Source organism: Sinocyclocheilus grahami, unplaced genomic scaffold, assembly GCF_001515645.1.
Source record: "Sinocyclocheilus grahami isolate Dianchi unplaced genomic scaffold, SAMN03320097.WGS_v1.1 scaffold552.1, whole genome shotgun sequence".
NCBI classification, from domain to species: domain Eukaryota; kingdom Metazoa; phylum Chordata; class Actinopteri; order Cypriniformes; family Cyprinidae; genus Sinocyclocheilus; species Sinocyclocheilus grahami.
In genome coordinates this window covers 665,561-682,579 of record NW_015505731.1, presented here as the reverse complement: position 1 = coordinate 682,579, position 17,019 = coordinate 665,561, and the positions used below count along the sequence as shown (strand labels likewise).

At 37.4% G+C, this 17,019-nt stretch overlaps 1 protein-coding gene across 1 annotated transcript; it reads left to right on the top strand.

Annotated features, from left to right (window-relative positions):
• The first annotated feature begins 4,543 nt into the window (after positions 1–4,543).
• LOC107555994 (calcium/calmodulin-dependent protein kinase II inhibitor 2-like) lies at positions 4,544–6,217 on the top strand. The gene is made up of 2 exons (XM_016238959.1): positions 4,544–5,061; positions 5,359–6,217. Exons 1-2 carry the CDS (start codon positions 4,893–4,895, stop codon positions 5,421–5,423), a joined length of 234 nt encoding a protein of 77 aa, XP_016094445.1. The 5' UTR covers positions 4,544–4,892; the 3' UTR covers positions 5,424–6,217.
• Positions 6,218–17,019: the final 10,802 nt, after the last annotated feature.

The following is a 17,019-nucleotide window of genomic DNA, read 5'->3' as shown; positions in this document are numbered from 1 at the left end:
GAGGAAGGGGGGGGGGGGGGGGGGGGGGGGAGAAATCCCTCAAAAGTACAAAATTATCAAATTTTAGGAGAAATTGTTATACGCTGTGTGAGTAAAGTCAGTAAACTTTAGTCCAATACGATAACAATTTCCGAAACAAAACAAATCCAGTCACAATTCTATAGTGGTACAATTTACTCAGGCCAATGGTTTGAGTAACGTGCATGACATGAACATTTTTTTTTAATTGTACATAAATAGATTGAGCGAAACAAATGTGATTATTTTTGAAAACCACATACTTAAAGGGATAGTTCACCCAAAAATGAAAATTCTGTCATTAATTACTCACCCTCATGTCGTTTGACTCGTAACCCAAAGGTTGCGGGTTCGAGTCTCGTACCCCAAAGGTTGCGGGTTCGAGTCTCGTACCGGCAGGGATTGTATGTGGGGGGAGTGAATGTACAGCGCTCTCTCCCACCTTTAATACCACGACTGAGGTGCCCTTGAGCAAGGCACCGAACCCCCAACTGCTCCCCGGGCGCCGCAGCATAAATGGTTGCCCACTGCTCCGGGTGTGTGTTCACGTTGTGTGTGTGTTCACTGCTGTGTGTGTGCACTTAGGATGGGATAAATGCAGAGCACTAATTCCGAGTATGGGTCACCATACTTGGCCACATGTCACGTCACTTCACTTCCCCCTCATGTCGTTTCAAACCCGTAAGACCTTAGACCTGTTCGTCTTCGGAACACAAATTAATATTATTTTATGATATTTTTGATGGAATCTTAGAGCTGTCTGACCCTCCATAGACTGCAATACAACTGCGGTTCATACTGTACCGCATATGTAATTTATGTGTGTCTGCAGTTAAAGGGTTAGTTCACCCAAAAATCATTAATTACTCACCCTTGTGTCGTTTCAACCCCGTAAGACCTTAAGAAGAACCTGTGTTCATCTTCGGAACACAAATGAAGATATTTTTGATGGAATCTGAGAGCTGTCTGACCCTGCATAGACAGCAACGCAACTGAAATGTTCCCAAGTCCAGAAACATAGCAAGGAGATCTGTAAAATAATCCATGTGACATCAGTGGTTCAACCGCAGTTATACGAAGCTACGAGAATACTTTTTGCGCTCAAAAGAAAAAAAAAACATCTTTATTCAACATCTCCTCCGCATCACCCTGGTGCCATTTTGGAGAATATGCGCTGGACGTAAACGTTCGTATGCTGTTCTGTGTCAGTTGCGTCACATCGGATCTGTTTCCTACATTGTTGTGATTTGATCTGAACGGAAACAGTGTATCCATGTGACGCACCTGACACAGAACAGCATACACTGTTTACGTCCAGCTGATACTCTCCAAAATAATTAATGAGTAATTAATGACAGAATTTTCATTTTTGGGTGAACTAACCCTTTAACTGCAGACACACATAAATTACATATGCGGTACAGTATGAATATTTTGAGCGTCCCTTACTTTTCTGTAAAGAATCACAATTGTCCTATATTTTCCTATTCGGAATTTGGCAACTCTACACTCAGCTCATCTTCATCATTCTTCCCAATATTAAACTGTCTGAAGCCTAAGCATTCAAATGACCTCTCTCAGAGGAAACAGGCTGGTTTCTAGCAAACCGAGACGAGGCTCAACCGGCTCTGTGCGTTTCCCATTTCAGCTATTCAGATCAGATAGAACGGAACAAAATGTCCTCTCATTCACAGATGGGAGGAAGCAGTGCATCTCGCTTTCATCCCGCTCGTTTCTGCAGCGGAGTGACAATGTCTGCTGCTCAATCCTGGAAAGGTTAGAACTGCGCCTGGTGCAGAAGATTATGCTCTCGAAATCTTGGACAGAGAAGCAAACCCCCTCAGCTCATATATCCAGATTGTGCCAGTATGAGTTCAGCATCACTACAGCTTCTGATATTACAAAATGAAAACCTATACACAGAGGGGGGAAACATCCAATATTGCCTTCTCTTGTGATTTACAGGCATGTTTTAATATCTTATTCTGTTTGGTCGGGTTTTAACTAAAAAAGCATGCAATAAGGATAAAATTACTGAATAAAATAACACATGGGCTCTTGCTACATCTAAAATGTGAGGTCTTACAAAATGTAGATGGCTCTCAATGTTATTAAACTGAGTCAGTGCTTATTTAATTTACACAATCGTGTGCCTTAACCCTTTAACTGTTTTCTTAAAGTGTAAAAACACTGGCCTGTCTCTGATTTGCTGGTTTTCTGACTCCTGATAAACCCTCAGTTTCACTACAGCGATATGACCACAGGTGATGAAATGTGCTGCATACAGTTCATTTATTTGTAAAATTCACATATGTCTGTTTACCCAGCTCAGGTCTTGGATCCTCTACAAATGAGCAATCGAGGTGACGCAGGTGTATTGCATAATAAGAGAGACATCCAAAATGTGCTGTACTTAAGTACTTCAGGATTGATTTCAGGACTGAGAAAAAACACTATATCAATAAGCCTCAATATATGTCTTTGTCGCAAACCGTCACTGCTCATATAAAAGAAACTGGAATAAATTAAGAGGATGCATATTATTAATAATTCAGTCCTTTATATGTGCTTTTATACTATAATGGCTTTTCTTCATTGGTATATACAACTGAGTTCATGGTTCAACTTCTTTCATGACATAAATGAAAATAAAGCTAAAGTAGTTATAATAATAATAATATCCTCACCAGACATTTTTGGACTTTATACTTTTTTTTGTCCAGCATAGCCTATATTAAGTTTTAGCAATTCTGATTTTCAGTATTATTAAAATCTGAATCCTCGTGTCTGTCTCAACGTTAAGATTTCACACATTAAAAAAAAGTTTTATTTGGGAAAAAAGATATATGTTTGAAGACTGTACACTCAGTAGGCTGCTTGATGGATACACTACACTCTTAAAAATAAAGGTGCGTCACGATGCCATAGAAGAAACTTTTTGTCTAAATGGTTCCATAAAGAACCTTTAACATCTGAAGAACCTTTCTGTTTCACAAAAGGTTCTTTGTGGCGAAAGAAGGTTCTTCAGATTATAAAAAGGTAAGAAAGAGATGTTCTTTAAAGAACCTTTGACTGAATGCTTCTTTGTGGAACCAAAAATGGTTCTTCTATGGCATCGCTTGAAGAACCTTTCGAAGCACCTTTATTTTTAAGAGTGTACATGGCATTTTTAAAAGTCATTAACCTCCTGAGACCCTGCATCCTCATATGAGGACATTCTATTTTAGTGAATTTCTCTGAGACTGTACATGCCACAGTTTTAAGTCTGGAAGTCCTGTACAGAGCACATTCAGGGCTTTTCAGAGATACTAAATGTTTGGATGTTTCACCATGACCCCTCCCTCTCCTTGGTCTTCAAAAATGTCTGATATTAATTTAATGACACTCTTATGGAAATATTATAATATATCTCAGGAAAATGTTATGGGGTTTCAAATCAAAATATGACTTTCTGTTACGAAACAGGAGGTTGATTTCATATATGAGGACACCGGGACTAAAAGCATGTTTATTACGCATTTTGGGAGACACAACAAATGAATAGGGAAAGAAAATATATTTCAATATTCCTATGAAATATTATATATTATTACGAAAATCTTGTCAATTATTACTCCCATTATTACACTTCTTTTTTCATTACATGTTGCCCCAAAAATGCATTAATATGCAAATTAGATTTAGTTTATAGATACATTATATATAATGAGAAAACCTGTTTGTGGCCATTTTACACAAATTGTGCATGAAGAAAAATGGTATATCAAATAATTCTGTTCTAACATAGTTGAGAATTATCTTTATACAAAGTTTGGTAAAAAAAAAATAAAAAAAAACTGAAAACTAAAAGTGTATTGGTGATTTTTAAAAAAATCTATTGTTTTTGCCTATGCATGTTCATTCATGTATTTTTATTTTTTTTAAAGAATTGAGTCCCGATGTCCTCTACCAAGGACGTAGCATAACTTATGAATGAAATATCATTTTTTTATTACATTTTTTAAAAATGCTCTAAACCAGGGCTGTCCAAACTCGGTCCTGGAGGGCCGGTGTCCTGCAGAGTTTAGCTCCAACTTGCCTCAACACACCTGACTGGAAGTTTCTAGTATGCCTAGTAAGAGCTTGATAAGCTGCTTCAGGTGTGTTTAATTAGGGTTGGAGCTAAACTCTGCAGGGCACCGGCCCTCCAGGACCGAGTTTGGACAGCCCTGCACTAAACAATGTAATGACATCAAAAAATACACATTTTTTCCTAAAATGTTTTGCTGGGTCTTAAGAGGTTAAATCAGAAATGTTGTATAGAATGTTATAAACGTTGTCTGAACATGTATGAACATGAATAGAGATATTACATGATTGTAAATGTGCATTAAATCATAATTAAATATCAAAAGATTTATCATCTCGGACATCTATGACACATGGATGCATTTTGTTCCACGCGCAAATAGCTTGGACATTTTCCAAGATTAATATTGGCGATAGCTGCAATGAAAGAGCTGGAGAGGAAGCCCGCGCCTCAGTGACGCTCATTCTCCATCAGGGATCTTTGTTTTGCATCGCTTCCCAATTTGCATTTGTTTCTCAGGTTTTCCATACGACGCTCCAGCCGCCGACAAGCCCCGAGAGCGCAAAGGCGCATTGCGCTCGAGCGTCCATTCGCCTCTCCAGCACTCCAGCGTTGGGCAGTTAGGAGTAACTGACTCGGGTTTGAACTGAACGAAGGAAATCACATGCATTCGCCTCGCGTCCTCGCCATCCACTCGCGGAGACACGTGCGATAGAGGTAAACAGCCGAGAGATTCGCTCCACAAAATTCACTTCGCGCTATCGATTCAACAGCAGATACAGTAGCCGCGGTCGGTTCATACAGCATGTCGGATGTATTACCGTATAACGAGGACAAAATGACTCATTATGGCAACGACGGGGACGAGGAACACCTTTCCTTCACCTGCCGCCTCCAAGACACCAACAACTTTTTCGGTGCCAACCAGAATAAACGACCACCAAAGCTGGGGCAGATCGGGAGAAGCAAAAGAGGTAACGGGCAAAGCCTTTGTTTATCACACGAGCAAAAGGAATCGTTTGAAATGATGCGCAATTCCATGTTCGATTATATGCCTTTACGCGCAAAAATGTGCGCGTCGAATTCAATACGATCGGGTTGAGCTTATAAACCGTCTGCTTTCTGCTTCGACAGTGATGTATTGCGCCATTTCTGATGTATTAAAATTCATGGCAACATGGAATCTCCATCTTTGTGCCAGTGCGTAGACAATAGAGGATATCTGTGAGTTGGTTTCTCATCATAACCCTTGTGTCTCTGTTCACTGGCAGTCATCGAGGAAGACAACGATGGCAAAGCACTGGACAAGAGCACAGAGAAGTCCTCGTCGGCGTGAACAGACCCAAAGACTCTTGACCTCTATCCAAAGACGTTGTGAAGAGGCACTCTCTCCCATCTGGCGACAAGCACTCCACGCATTCTCCTCTCCATCTCCCAAACTCCATTGTCCAGGGTTTACAGCGTGAACCGGCGGTCCGGAAGAGCGGCCCAGGGGCTTGAAGGAATACTGTGTTTTCCAAACTATACTCCGAGATATGTGCAATGACAGGGTTCGGTCTCATTAGAGACCGGATTCTTCTTTTTGTTTGGTTCTAATGAAGCAATTCGATAGACTGTGCAAACAGTACCATTAACATCAAACCAGTACTTAACCCAGTAGCCTACTGGTGGTGTTAATGGTATGCTAGCAATGTTTCTTCCAAGAGTGGACCTCCAAAGAGGTTCCACTACTAGCTATTTATTAAATCTTTGGATACATATTTTGCAGTGTTGAAGGTTGAGCAACCGTTTTATATAATGGAACGATGACGAGAAGTGACTTTAGCTTTGGATAAATGTTTTGTATGTAGCTTAACTGTGAAATGCTTCGTTTCATTTCATTCATTTGATGTTCGGTTCGATCTGGAATGTCAGTTTAAGGACAGTAACCATATTATCGTAAAGCATATTAGCTGTAGATGTGCCAAATTTAACCTGACAAGAAACGTATCTTTCTGTGCTTTCTTCACGTGCGCAGGTTTATTAATATTCGGTGGTCATGTTTACAGGGCTCTTTCATACTACTTGTGATGTATTCTAGTCATGCATGACGAACCTCAAGACCTCGTAAGAACGTCTTACGTATTTATCTCACAGAACATTTCTACAGAATATCTGTAATAATAAAGATTTTGAGAAACATTCCAAACGTTTTTTTTTTTTTCTCTTCCTGACACATCTCTAATGCTCCGTTTAGCCCGGTTAAATCTGTGCGCGCGCTCAAATCCAGGAGACGTGACATTTCCGCCTCTGCCACCAGCTTGGAACCCTTACTTGGGTTTGGGATGAGCATTGTCAAAGCTCACCGTTTTAAGTCCAGTCCACCGAGGAATCACGTGGCGTTTCGGAGCAAATATGATCTGCAAACTATACGAGGGAGTTTTCAAGAGCTTCTGCCAGTCTGGAAGTAACCTTCATTAGAAACACTGGCTGCCGTGGAGACAGATTCAACCCTCCTGAAATCTACATTGTGTCCACTAGGGAAACCACAATAGAGGATCTGGCAACATGGAGGAGCAATACATATAATATAAATGATATTACTACTAAGCCCTGTATAGTAGGCTTGGCTTATACAAGTTATCGCTCTCTAGTGCCTGTTACCTATTCAGCACTATGCCAAAATGAAAAAGCATCCTAAAAAAGGCATTCGAGGACACTCGCTCCAGTTGGAGACTTTTCCTAAAAAGCAGTCTGAGGGTCTGCTAGTTCAGATTGTGACATCATGCGTTTAAAAAAAGTCAAAAATCCCAGAGAAGACCGCAGGATGTAATAACGTTAGCTCACGTCAGAAGGCGTTACGTAACGCACAAGGGAAGTCGGCGCTGTGTGGTGGCACAGCCTGGTGTGTGTTTGGTAGAGACATGCAAATAATCTGGCACCTGATGCAATTTGCATTTTGCTTCTATGTTTTGCTTCGGTTGAGGCTCCGGGCTCCGGGCTCCGAGCCCGAACCGAAGACACAATATGACTCACACATGTTAAAGTGGATGCCTGCAGAGGCATGATCAGAATAGGGAAATGTTGTGGTGGGTTTGGAAATGGAAGCTGTGGAAGGGTTCTGTGGACGGGTGGCTGTAATTAGTCGAGTATTTGGAATGTTTGCGCTGCTGACGTAGATTGTTCAGAAGCCGAAACAAACTTTCACATTTGTTTTTATGCTGATGGAACTAATTTCTTTATCCATGTTTGTCTGTCGCCATATAGTGCTGAGCAGTGCTAATCAGTGTCTAACCACCAGAAAAAGGTTTTCAAAATGAAGCGAAAAAATAATTTAATAAAGCAATAATTGTTATAATTAAAATAAGTTAATAAACAGTTACATTACATATATTTACATCATAAAATTATATATGCATACATTTTTTGAACATTAAACCGTTATCTTTTTACCTATCTATACATACTGTACATATGAATACATGTATATGTATGATTATGTCTATAATTAATAATTATATCAGAAAGATTGTTCATCTTTTTAAAGACGTTTCTTATGCTCATTAAGGCTGTGATCAAAAATACAGGAAAAAATTTAATATTGTGAAATATTACGATGTCAAATAACGTTTTTCTATTTTAATATACATTAAAACCTCATTTATTTCTGTGATCAAAGCTGAATTTTCAGCATCATTACTGTCTTCAGTGTCACATGATCTTCAGAAATCATTCTAATATGCTGATTTATTATCAGTGCTGGAAACTGTTGTGCTGCTTAATATTTTTTTGCAACCTGTGATACTTTTTTCAGGATTCTTTGATGAATAAAAAGTTAAAAAGAAGAGCATTTATTTAAAATAGAAATCTTTTCTAACAATGTACACTACCGTTCAAAAGTTTGGGGTCAGTACATTTTTATTCTTTCTTTTTTAAAATAAATTAATACTTTTATTCAGCAAGGATGTGTTAAATTGATAAGAAGTGATAGCAAAGATTTATATTGTTAGAAAAGATTTCTTTTTTATAAATGCGGTTCTTTTTTAACTTTTCATTCATTTTTATTCATCAAAGATTGAATTTTTTTCCAAAAAAATATTTGGCAGCACAACTGTTGCCAACATTGATAATTCTAATAATAAATCAGCATATTAGAATGATTTCTGAAGGATCATGTGACACTTTACACTGGAGTAATGGCTGATGGAAATTCAGCTTTGCATCACAGAAATAAATTATATTTGAAAGTATATTAAAATAGAAACTATTCTATTTTAACCATATATATATATATATACAATCATTATATACATAAGAATATAATAAATAATAAAATATCAATATTAATTCATTTCTAATTAATAATTATTCATATTCATTAATAATTCAATCATATCTCACTGTGTAATGATTTATATGATAAATCAATCATTATATAAATAATATCGGTAATAAAATGTGTACATACATATTCAACATGTCATCATATTTTCTGTAATATATATATATATTGTTAAATCCTTACACTTAAATAATTCATAATTAAATCATACAATATATCAGTGCAATGATTTATATGGTAAATCAATCATTATATAAATAATATCTAATAAATCTGTATGTATGTACATACATATATAAACATTATAATGTTCTCTGTATTGTGAAATCCTTAAATTTAAATAATGAATCATTAAATCATACAGTATTGTGCAATGATTGATATGATAAATGTGTGTGTGTGTGTGTGTGTGTGTGTGTGTGTCTTGAATCAAAGTGAATGCATACTATTTACCTTTCAAAATTCGTCCTATAGTTAAATACATTTAAAGCACTCTTATATCATTACATCCTAGAGTACAGTAAGCCATGGTGTTTAAATGACTGATTAGGTCAGATGTGTCAGCTGCAGTGTGTGTGCGGTGTGGATTCGTTTGGAGGGCTGCTTGTGATTTTGTTGGGAGTGTGAGTCAAGAGAGCCTCACTCAGTATGTACACCATGCACACCAGAAGGCTACATACACTGCTGGCTGACTGGACTGTTTCCATGGTTACCGTTACAGGTTTCTGCTCTCTTTGCTACCGCAAAGTCGTCAGTGGAAGTGTACGAGAATGTTTCAGAGAGTGATTTTTGGTGCAGAGGCTTCAAAAGAAAGCCTTCGGAACAATTGCGGCACGCATTCGTTTTCGACCGCGAACAATCGCCTCGAGCTCTCTGTGGAAATCTTTCAGTCCTGGCAACCGCCAGTGTCTGGAAATGAAACTGCGATGGCAAATATGATGTAACAGAGCTACAGCTGCTAATTAAAATATCAAAAATCAGACTGCGTTCCACCGATTGGCTTTCCACTGAGGATGATGTAACCCTATTGTGTAGTTCAGAGGTTCTGAGGAAAAGCATTTAAAATGCATCAGCCGTCCGCAGCTGAACGCACACCTCTAACAAACGCTCCGCTGCAGAAGCCAAGAGGTCACTTCACAAGCTATTACATAGAGATCGTTTTCAGAGTGGGCTCTTTGTTTCTCGGTGGCGTGGAGCGACCGTGTAAAAGCCCAGGGCAACATGGCTGGTAACTGTGTAAGTCAAGCTCTTGAATAAAATATGCCGGCCCAGATGGAAATCCACCATTGGGCGCTGGATTAGACCCGCATGTCTAAAGGACCCAAACAGACTCATTGAAGTCCTGACGCCAGGATTTGAAGCATCAGACCTTCATTTTAGGAGGGTGAAGCAAAACACAGAGTTTCTCTATTGTTTCACTTCCCTTGATTTTAAGAGTCCTTCAAATTCAGAGTAGCGTGTTCATATTGTAGACTCGATAAATCAACATTCTACAAATCCAATCTTTTTAGTGTTTTGTCCAGATGAAAGGGTACCAAATAGCTATTGAGTGTCAGCATTATAAAGAAACTAATGTATTATTAAGAACGTAATAAGGCAGTGCTGGAAACACGTTACTGGAGAATGATTGCCTGTCTACTAACACAATAAAGCACTCTGGATACGAAATCATTGCAGTCAGAGCTCTTGTTGATTGCCTTACTTTTACAGGCAAAACCAGTAAATGTCTGCATATGAATGCTATTGCTGCTATTTTATCATCTAGCGCAACCTTTAGACTTCTTGAGATTGAAATGGCATACGTTTGGGATGCGTATGTGTTGGCAGTTTATGGTGTGGTAGCCAAGCGCCAAGTTATTACGTATAAAACTTATGATAATAAAATATCAAATGACTACTCACCTAATAAAAAGTATGTGGAAATTATATATTTGAGTTGAGATTGTTTTATAATCTTAACCTTCACTAAGAAAAAAATAGTCCACTACAATGTACGAAACAATCAGCCTAGCAACAAGACAAACGCTGCAACAATATTACAGTAAAATATAATACTAAAAAGGTCGTTTAGGTAGCTGTAGCTGCATAGGTAGCTCTTTCAATCCAAAGATGCAAAATTAACTTATGCTAAAAATGTGAATATTGCAGGAAACTTTTGTGAATCCCTGTTTTTCCCGGCTCTTTTTTCTAGATAATAAATGAATATAAATTATTATATTTACTATACCATCTCCGCTCACACACTCTTTTTCAAGTCAAATGATGTTTAAAATATGTTCAGACCTCACGGTCCATCCAAACATATCTTTTTTTTTTATCAACTATCCAATCACATAATCTCTAGAGGCAAATTCCCAAAAAAAATTTTTTGTTGTGCATCAAGGATTTTTTTCAGTAAGTTTGGTTCCATCGTAGTTTGTGTGTAAATAAATATCTGCCTTAATTGAGTGCATATGTTTTTTTACTCACATTTTAAGATTTTATGTACATCTTGGTTTTTCCATCCAGCATTTGTTTTTATGCGCTGTCCCCAAATTTGCATTAAAATATGTGGATGGAAATATGGAACTATAGCATTCACACTATGAATTATAGGAAATATCTGACCCCTGAATGCAGACTGACACATCTGAATCCGGTATTAAATTTTTTTTTATAAATAAATCAAAAATTGTAAAAAACAAAATAATAATAATAATGATAATAATAATAATAAACAGTCAGAGAAATAAAATTCTAATATATTATTAAAAATAAATATATAAAATATTCCAAGTTTTCTCATGTTGATTTAGATTGTTTTAATGTGCAAATCATAGCGGAAAATGTTTGAGCATTTCAGCTCACTAGGAAGAGAAGGTGAAAATACTAGCTCAAAGATTGTGGATTGCTGTATTGCATAAAGGTGTCGTCAGCTGTATCTGAAAACAGATATATTTTTGGTGAACTGAAAACTGTGTGTGCAGTGAAGGAGCATTTCGTAATCTTGCTATCGCTGGTTACCATGGACACTTGCAAAGATCATCATTATGAATAGCAAAGATAAAAAGACAAGGTTTTCCCTCTTTCTCCCCAGTTACAAATACTTTTGGGAAGAAAAGAATGTTTCTCGACGAAAACTGATGCAATCTTTAGACACAAGCAGAATGCGACCATCAGTCAGCCTATTCAACAAGAGAACAAACCAGAATCAATTACTCATTTAAAGAGAGTCAGCCAGACCACAATCTTGATAGTGAAACAGTAAAATAGTCAATAATCATTATAGAAATAAAAAGAGAGCTTATAATAAAATGAAGGTATAATTTTGGTATAATGTAGGTATTAATTTACAACACTGTGTAAGCAATAGATGCATAGATTAAATGAACTGAATCAAAAGCCTACACTGTAAAAAAACAAAAAAAAAATCTGGGACATTTACGGTAAAATACCGGCAGCTGTGGTTGCCAGAACTTCACCGTAAAAAATATGGTAGCAACATTTTAGGTTTTACAGACTTAACTTAAATTCACAATAAAATACTGTATTTCATTAACTGATGTAATGTTAATAAACCAACATATTGAAGTGTTAATATCTGTTTTGAGCCAATGTAATGAACTGATAACCACCAAAAACTGGTGGTGATGAGAAAGTCACATGATGAACCAAAGCTCATCACAAACAGCTTTTCTACGAGCTGAGGAGGGCAATACTTATATATAGAAGGTGCACACGGTCTCATTCACACAAACACTAAACCCCATCATGGTGACAGACACGATACTGAAATAATGCAATAAACATTAATTTAACAACATTAGATGTAAGATTAAACCCTAGTGTACACAACTGATAAGAAAAAACTAAGAAGAAACATGTTATTTCAACAAAAAAACATGAAGTGTCATGCAGGGAATTCTGGGAGTGTCAATTTGCGGTTTGTCACTGTAAATTATACAATTACTTTTTCCTTTTCACTTCCAAAAACCGTATTTTTAACAGTATTTTACTGTAAAATTACATTAAATGTAATGACATTTATTCACCAAATATAGTATGGAAACTTACTGTTAACCAGTTAACAGGTTTTTACTGTAGCATTTTTACAGTCTTTTACTGTTAAAATCACAATCATTTTTTTACAGTGTATGTATTTTTGTTTGAACACATAATTAGAGACTCAATGCTTGAATTTCTTTCTTGCTCCACAGAAGAAAGTCCAAATGCAGAGAGAACAGAACAATATAAATGTTCCCATAGTTTTAAATATATAATGTCTCATTCTGGCAAATTCTTCTCGTCTGTCACTGAGAACTGTCTGTGAAAACGTTAGAGAGGTGTGGGGCAGCATCTACAGGCAATGTAGAGAACTACTGATATCAAAACTTGCACTTTGTCACTGTATTGCAGCATTTGGACGACTGATCTGTGAAAGAACATGCTGTACAATTTACAACGCCTCTTCAGTTTTGACACGCATGCTGAGATTTAGAATATGACTGGCAAGAAAAATACAAAAACAAATTGTAGATATACAGATTGTACTTATATACAGATATATGCAAATATGAATGTGTGAAAATAGGTCTTCATGGGTAAAGCAATATGAGAGATTAAAATAAAATATTAAAATAGTGAATTTTCATATTGGACGTATGGTTTTGTTCCATTAGGTCTGGCGCTCATTAATTTCACTTTTAGTGTGAACGGGCCTTTAGCTTTACAGTTTTTTGTTATTAAAAAACAAAAGCAAGCCCAGCCCAGGTGACAAAAAGTAACGCAAAAGTAATGTAACTCATTACTTTCCATAAAAATTAGCTCAATGAGTTACTTTTTTATTTAGTAATGCAATATTGTAATGCATTACTTTTAAAATGAACTTTCCCCAACACTACTGTCAAGAGACTTGTTGAGAGGGAGACGGTCCAAAAAAAAAAGTTTAGTTGCATACTCAAAAAATTCGATCTTATGCTGTAAAAGAAATGTTTTCAGACCAGAATTTTTTTATGTAAAGTTAAATACATTAAAGACACCTGTAATCTGTGTCTAATAAATGTGCAAAGAGGAGGAGTGTGACTTATAGTTTCATGTTGGGGCGATTCATCAATATTCATTTATGCTCTATCAATGCAAATCTAAAGTTTCAGGAAAAACCGAAGCTTACCAGACAATTAATGAGACATGACACTTTCAGCGCCACACATCCCGCTTTTAAAAACAGAAGTGCATTGACAAATAGTATAATATGCACAAATTTATTGGGACACACCTGTTAAATATTCAGGAGACTTTAGGTGTTTTAATCAGACACAATGCCAGTGGTGTATAAAATCAAGCACGTCTACATTTACAAGCATTTGTGGAAAAAAAATGGGTAGTTCTGAAGAGCTCAGTGAATTCAAACATAATACTGTGATAGGATGCCACCTTTGCAATAAGTCAGTTTGTGGAATTTCATCTCTGCTATATTCCACGGTATTCATCAGGAAGATCAGGCCCTTTCTTTCGGAACATGCAACACAACTCCTTGTGCAAGCTCTTGTTCTGTCCAGGCTGGACTATTGCAATGCTCTCTTGGCAGGTCTTCCAGCCACTTCTATCAAACCTCTACAATTAATCCAGAACACGGCAGCAAGATAAATCTTTAATGACGGACCATCACCTTCAACTCAACCTGGCTGAGACAGAACTACTTGTGGTTTCCACAAACCCATCACTTTATCAAAATGTCACCATCCAGTTAGGCTCATCAACCATAACTCCTTCAAAAACAGCTAGAAACCTTGGAGTTATGATTGATGATAATCCAAAATGCCGCTGCAAGATTAATCTTTAATTAGCCGAAAAGAACGCACATCACACCTCTGTTCATTAATTTGCACTGGCTACCAATAGCTGCTCGCATAAAATTGAAGGCATTAATGTTTGCCTACAAAACCACCACTGGCTCTGCACCCCTTTACCTAAATTCATTACTTCAGAGCGCCCTCTAGAAGCTTGAGTTCTGCAAGTGAACGGTGTATTATTGTGCCATCTTAAAGAGGCACAAAATCACTTTCACAGACTTTTTCATTAACTGTTCCCTCCTGGTGGACTGACCTGCCCAACTCAATCCGAGCCGCTGAATCCTTAGCCATCTTCAAGAAACTACGGCTAAAAACACATCTCTTCATCTTTATTTGACCCTCTAACTCTAGCACACTCTATTCTAATTCTATTGTACCTTTGTTGACGTGACCCTCTAACACTTGAACTCTCTATTCGTTTTCTAACGGCTAGTTTTCTTTAAAAAAGGCCTCTAACACTATAGCTTTCTCTCTTCTTTTTCTATTCTATCTACACTCTTAAAAACAAAGTTTCCAAAAGGGTTTTTTTACAGCGATGCCATAGAATAACCAATCTTGGTTCCCCAAAGAACCTTTCTGTGAACAATTCTTAAAAGAACCATTTTTTCTTAGTGTGAAGAACATTTTAGTAATCTAAAGAACCTTTTTTCACAGTAAAGAACCTTTTGTGGAATGAGAAGGTTCCATGGATGGTAAAGGTTCTTTGTGGAACCATTGATGTCAATAAATAACCTTTGTTTTTAAGAGTGTACTTGTTATATGTATGTGTGTATATATATATAAAACAACCTTGCTATGTGTGCGTTAGGCGATACTTGTCATAGCACTTGCATATTTTTGCTCTTTTGTTTACTTTTGATTGCTTCTATTGTAATCATTTGTTAGACGCTTTGGATAAAAGCATCTGCTAAATGACTAAATGTAAATGTAAGTGATATTATATGAAATTGGAAGAGTTTAGGAACAGCAGAAATTCTGCCACAATGATGAATGAATGCACCTCTTAACAGTCAATACTTAGTCAGCTTTTGTTGGTTCAGCACATCCCATAAATGCTCAATCAGATTGAGATCTGGGAAATTTGGAGGCCATGGTCCAGTTCAGATGCTAGCATGCCCCTTGTAGGCACTTTTGGCGGTGGACAGGGCAGGGGTCATCATGGGCTCTCGGACTGGGTCTGCAGCTGCACAGCCCCGTATGAAGCAAACTGCGACACGCTGCGTTTTCTGACCTCTTTCTATCACGGCCAGCATTAAGCTCTTCAGCAGTTTGAGCTACAGTAGCTCTTCTGTGTGATCAGACAAGGCAGGCTAACCTTCGCTCCTCATGTGCATCAATGATCCGTGACCCTGACATCAGTTCACCGGTTGTCTTTTCTTGCACCACTTTTAGTAAGCACTAATCATTGCATACCAGGGACACACCACAAGACTTGTTTTAGAAATGCTCTGACCCAGTCATCTAGCCATGGCTATTTAATATATGTGACACCCATAGACCACAAAACCAGTCATAAGTAGCATGCGTATATTTGTACCCCCACGTACGTCTGCAAATATCACTTGATATGGAAAGCATCTGCTGTGTACAAACATCTGACAGATGTCTGTAAGATGTCAGTTTTACATACACTCAAGCTCTTAAAGACATCTACTGTAATAGACGTCTCTTTGACATCTAATTGGAAACGTCCGATAGACGTATTGCAGATGAGCAAACGCTCTAAAACATATGTCTTGCAGATGTAAATGCAGACGTCAAATAGATGTATCCGTGACCTATCAGATAACAATACGTTGTAGGGGTCAAAATGATCGATTTTTCTTTTATGCCAAAAATCATTAGGATATTAAGTAAAGATCATGTTCCACGAAGATATTTTAAAGATATTCCTACCGTGCATATATCAAAACTTCTGATTAGTAATATGCATTGCTAAGGACTTCATTTGGACAACTTTAAAGGCGATTTTCTCAGGGTTTTTTTTTTTCTTTTGCAGCCTCAGATTCCAGATTTTCACATAGTTGTAATCTCAGCTAAATATCGTCAAATCCTAACAAACCATACATCAATGGAAATCTTATTTATTCAGCTTTCAGATGAAGTATAAATCTCAATTTTTTTAAAAAATGGACCCTTATGACTGGTTTTGTGTTCCAGAGTCACATATATTCATATTGTATTTAAATTATAATATAGCTTAAGTGCACATGTATCCCTAAAATGTACAGATATGAATTGACATTATGCACAAGTAGAGATTTTGCCCTGTCAGTGGATGCCGTTTCACGCCATGCATGTTACCCCTACAGCGGACTGTTTAAGAGGAACCAAGCGCAGACGAGCCTGTTTCCGGCCGGAGGTGTGAGTGTCGCACTCCATAAGCAGCGAGGACCGACACACGCCATTGTATGAATTTGTGCATTCGCGTCTTTTTTGTTTAGTTTTATTAAGGTTTTATGTGCAGTTAGATTTAACAGTGTGTGTGTGTGTCTGTGTCTGTGTGTGTGTGTGTGTGTGTGTGTGTGTGTGTGTGTGTGTACGTGTGTCTGTCTGTCTGTCTGTCTCTGTGTGTCTGTCTCTGTGTGTCTGTCTGTCTGTGTGTGTGTATGTTTATGTGGTTTATGAGGACACAAATTTGTATAATAACATGGGTATGACATAGGTATTACAATGAGAAGGTGATTTATGAGGAGCACAAGTAGAGATTTTGCCCTGTCAGTGGATGCCGTTTCACGCCATGCATGTTACCCCTACAGCGGACTGTTTAAGAGGAACCA